Raw genomic sequence first — 4,714 nt, forward strand, 5'->3', positions numbered from 1 at the left:
ACTGCAGAGCAGAGCCGGGAGCGGCACAGGGCGGCGCCAGCCAGCACCGATGTAGTCTTCTCCGCCTCCTCCGTGTCTACATGTCTTCCTGTTTTATTTCTCTAGATTCGAAGAAATCAACCAGTGAGATAATGTGGCTGAAGGGCAGCGAGTGTGCAAGGATCCCTCTCGTGTTTGTGGGAATGAGATGCTTTCTCTGTGGGACCTAAACAATTGGAGAAGATTTCTTTACTAGTTCATGGCATGTTCCTAAGCGCTGGAAGAGGCCTTAGGCTATTTCCAGGTTCAATCCTCTCGTTTTATAGATGAGGAAGTAGAACCCAGGGAAGCTGAGCGGTTGGCTCAGGGACACCCAATTGGTTAAGGACAGAGCCAGATTAGAGTCCAGTTCTCTCCCTTTCTGGGCCAGTGTTCTTTCCACTACAGGAAGCTGGGGCTCCCTGTTCCTGCTGCCTTGGCCCCTCTCTTTCTCCATTCTTCTAAGCCCACGTGCATCAATCAGCTGCTGTGAAGCCACCAAGAAACCTCACAGGGCACACAGCAGCCTCCCTCACTAGGAAACAGCTCCTGTGCCTGCCGCTTCCCCAGGGATTTCAGGCCTCTGTGGGTGGAGATGAATTTAAGTTCAGATAATGACAGGGAACTGCATGACTGACGTTCCCGCTGCTCGCCCACTCCTGCCTGCCTCCCGCAGCCTCAGCCACTGCCAGGAGGCATCACCACAGCCCCGTGAGCCCAGCTGAGCCTGCAGGGTACCACCTCCCCCTGCCTGCTCATTCCACAGCACCTGGCTTTGCCTCCCCATCATCTGTCACTCGTGGGACTAGTTCCAGTGACTGGGTGATGAATCAGGGGTGGAGACCTGTTAGCTCTTTCCAAAAATATCTGCTCCTGTGTTTTGAATTGCTCTGGCATGTGTCATCTGCTCTACTCATTTAGCTTATGAAATGCCTGGAGTTTTAGGTTCATTTCATAGGACCATACCATCTCTCTCCAATAAGCTCATGGGGAAGCAAGCCTCTGTCACCTGAGTCATTTTTCTCCTGCACCCAGTGCTGTGAAGAGAACAGGCCTTCACCACATACTGATTGTCCAAAGACTTGATTAGGTCTCCAAAACTTTCAAAAGTCCCAGAATCATAAACTGTCTCCATTACTCATATCTTGGAATTGTTGGGCCTCAGGTGAACTTGGCCTCAAGACACCCAAGTTGAAGAGAGAAGAGAGAAGTCAGGAGTAAGTAGGCCTGTGGCCAGATGAGGCCCCAGGCACGCGAGCCAGCCAAACTAGAGGAGCCGTGTTGCCAAGAACAGGAATTAATAAGCATGGACATCTCATTTGCATCTTTAACTTTGATTAAGTACAATGGCCTCCCAACCTCCAGGTTTATTCCACTCCAATTCATTATTACTGATGCTGCCAGAATTTTTGTCTAAAGCACATGTTATTTCCTGGTAGCCCTTTGTTAAGATTCTTCAATGAACCTTCTTTATGTATAGCACAAAATCTAATCTAGTGTGGCATTGTGAGACCTCCATAATACACGAGGTCGGACAATTAAGTTCAAGAACTTGTTGCAATGATGTTGCTAACCTTTGTTTTGATATCAGAGGGATTATTCATTATGAGTTTGTACCAACTGGACAAACAGTTAACCAAGTTTACTATGTGGAAGTGCTGAAAAGGCTGCGTGAAAAAGTTAGACAAGGAGTCTCCCCGGCTGCAGGCGATAAACGGGGCTTCTTCAGGCGGCGGCAGCAGTGGCAGCGGCTGTGGTGTGGTGGCTCGATGCTCCCATTGCCTGGCTGAGTTTCGGACGTGGTTAAGAACCAGCTGGTTGAGGTTCACTGCAGACAAGACGGATGTGATGCTGCCATCTGTTGAGTCTTCAAGTCCAGGAGGTTCGGCAACATCAGATGACCATGAATTTGACCCATCAGCTGACATGCTGGTTCATGGTTTTGATGATGAACGAACATTAGAAGAAGAAGAAATGATGGAAGGAGAATCAAACTTCAGTTCTGAAATAGAGGATCTTGCAAGGGAAGGCAACATGCCAATTCATGAACTTCTCAGCCTTTATGGATATGACAGTGCTATCCGACTGCCTGAAGAAGATAAGGAGGAGGAGGAGGAGGAGGAAGAAGGTGAAGAAAATGACGATGCTGATAATGATGATAACAGTGGCTATAGTGGGGAAAATAAAGAAGAGAATATAAAGGATTCATCAGGTCAAGAGGATGAAACTCAGTCTTCCAATGATGATCCATCACAATCTGTGGCTTTTCAAGATGCCCAGGAAATAAGTTGCTCACATCGATGTAAATATTTTGACACAAATAGTGAAATAGAAGAAGAATCTGAAGAAGATGAAGATGATATTCCATCAGAAGGCTGGGAAAGGAGATTATGGTGGGCTCCATGTTTCAAGCAGAGATTCCAGTTGGCGTTTGTGGATACAAAGAAAATGAAAAAGTATATGAAAATGATGATCAGCTCCTGTGGGACCCTGAGTACTTACCAGAAGATAAAATGATTGTATTAAAAAAAAGAAAAGAAAAGAAAAAAAGAAAAAAAATGAAAAAGAAAAAGTTAGACAAAATTGACCTGAATTTTTCACCAACAATTCATGGCTTTTGCATTACGACAATGCACCAGCTCACATGGCATTGTCTGTGAGGGAGTTTTTAGCCAGTAAACAAATAACTGGATTGGAACACCCTCCCTACTCACCTGATCTGGCACCCAATGATTTTTTCCTTTACCCAAAGATAAAGGAAATACTGAAAGGAAGACATTTTGATGACATTCAGGACATCAAGGGTAATACGATGACAGCTCTGATGGCCATTCCAGAAAAAGAGTTCCAAAATTGCTTTGAAGGGTGCACTGGCATCAGTGCATAGCTTCCCAAGGGGAGTACTTTGAAGGTGACTGAAGTGATATTCAGCAATGAGGTATGTAGCACTTTTTCTAGGATGAGTTCGTGAACTTAATTGAGTTCCCGACCTTGCACAACTTCTGTCTACCTCTGCAGCTTGAAAAGAATGTCTTTGTTTTCCTGGGGACCTTGGGCCATGCTGGATAGTCTTTGCTAACAGTGTGATTTATGGTTGGGGGGCTTTGGGTCACACAGTATCAGCTCATCTGGAGGGGCTGGAGACTATAGTTAGCCATGCAGATGGTCAGCTACATCTATGTGACTAAGGCCCTAATAAAAAACTCTGGACACCAAAGTTCAGGTCAGCTTCACTGGTTGGCAATACTCTATGCATATTGTCACATATTCTTGCCAGGAGAAATTGGTGCTGTTTGCTGTCCACTGAGGAGACATCAGGAGAACACAGCTGGAAACTGCGTAGTGTCTCCAGGACCCTGCCCTGTGTGCTGCTCCCCATGGCTGATTTTAAGCTGTGTCCTTCTGCTGTAATAAATGTAACTGTGAGTGTAGTAGATTTGCTGAGTTCTGTGAATCCTTGAAGCAAATTATTGAATCTAAGGGTGGTCTTTGGCTCCTCAAACCTGCAATTGGTATCAGAACAGAGGGTGCACTTGGGAGTCTTGAATTTGCAGTTTTGCACCCTAATAAACACTATAGCAAAGAGCATCTTCATTCATACTTGTTTGGGCAGTGGTATGTTTCTTTAGTATAAATTCCTAGAAGTTAGTTAGCAAGACAATGTTTTTGAACATTATCAGTTATCACAGAAAACACGCCACTGCCCTTGTGACCCCAAATAGTCTACCCAATTGATACTTCTCCTGCAGGTGGAGAAGTCTTTTTTTTCCCCTCATGTTTTCAATGCCCCATCTAATAGGGTTTTTAAAAGGAAGATAACCCACAAAATAACATCTGTTGTGTTGATATGTGTTTTGAAAATTATTAGTGAGGTTGAGTATCTTTTCATATTGTATTTTGATCATTTATATTTCTTTGGTAAATTTTTGACTCTGTCGTTTCCTGTTTTCCAACTGCATTTCCATTTTTATCTTACTCACTGGTAAAAGCTCTGTGTATATCAGGGATCTTAATCTTTTGTCTTTGACCTGAAATGTTTAAAATCAGAAATCACACTTGCATTTGGAGAACTGCTCTTTTCAAATGGGAAATGGGTGTTTCTGCATGGGTGAAAAGTTACAAACATATTTTCCCAAAGGCAAAACCATATTTCTGTTAAGTCTTAAAAGCTCAAACTTGTGTTGCCTAGTGGGGTTTAAACACACTGACAAGAATAGTCCATCATTCTGCCTGAATTTAGGGATAAATAATTTCATGCCAAGTGGTAATTTAACACTGAATTATTACAGCAAAAATGAGGTTAAACCACCATTGCTCAATGTAAAGCTTTACTGCGGCTTCATCTAAATGTATCATACCAAACTCACAATAAGTTGTCTTTTATAAAGAGGATACTGTTTAAGTCATGTTTTCCAGTCATAGAGTTAGATTTGTGCTGGATTAGCCCTGATGTCCCTTGAGGCCTGTACTCACCTCAAACCTGGGCAAGGGGGGTGCTCAGCCCTGGGCCTGGTTTGCCAGGGCCTACAGATCACACATGCAATCAAAATTGTGTGCCTCAGTCACTCAACTTACAGTTGTTTGAAAGACATAGGTTTACACATTGGTGAGTATGGGGAAGGAAAGAGGTTCTGACACCAAATGTGGGTTTTTTCAAACACCAACAACCAATTCTCCAATACCAACCAGATTCAAT

At 43.8% G+C, this 4,714-nt stretch overlaps 1 protein-coding gene across 1 annotated transcript; it reads left to right on the forward strand.

Annotated features, from left to right (window-relative positions):
- Nucleotides 1-647: 647 nt before the first annotated feature.
- LOC308509832 (mesoderm induction early response protein 1-like) lies at nt 648-3,087 on the forward strand (the record flags this gene model as incomplete). Its single annotated transcript, XM_081078375.1, is given in 4 exon segments — nt 648-729; nt 1,748-2,394; nt 2,400-2,537; nt 3,037-3,087. Coding segments are annotated over 4 exon segments (918 nt in total).
- Nucleotides 3,088-4,714: the final 1,627 nt, after the last annotated feature.

This window comes from Rhinolophus hipposideros, assembly GCF_964194185.1.
Source record: "Rhinolophus hipposideros genome assembly, chromosome: 17".
NCBI classification, from domain to species: domain Eukaryota; kingdom Metazoa; phylum Chordata; class Mammalia; order Chiroptera; family Rhinolophidae; genus Rhinolophus; species Rhinolophus hipposideros.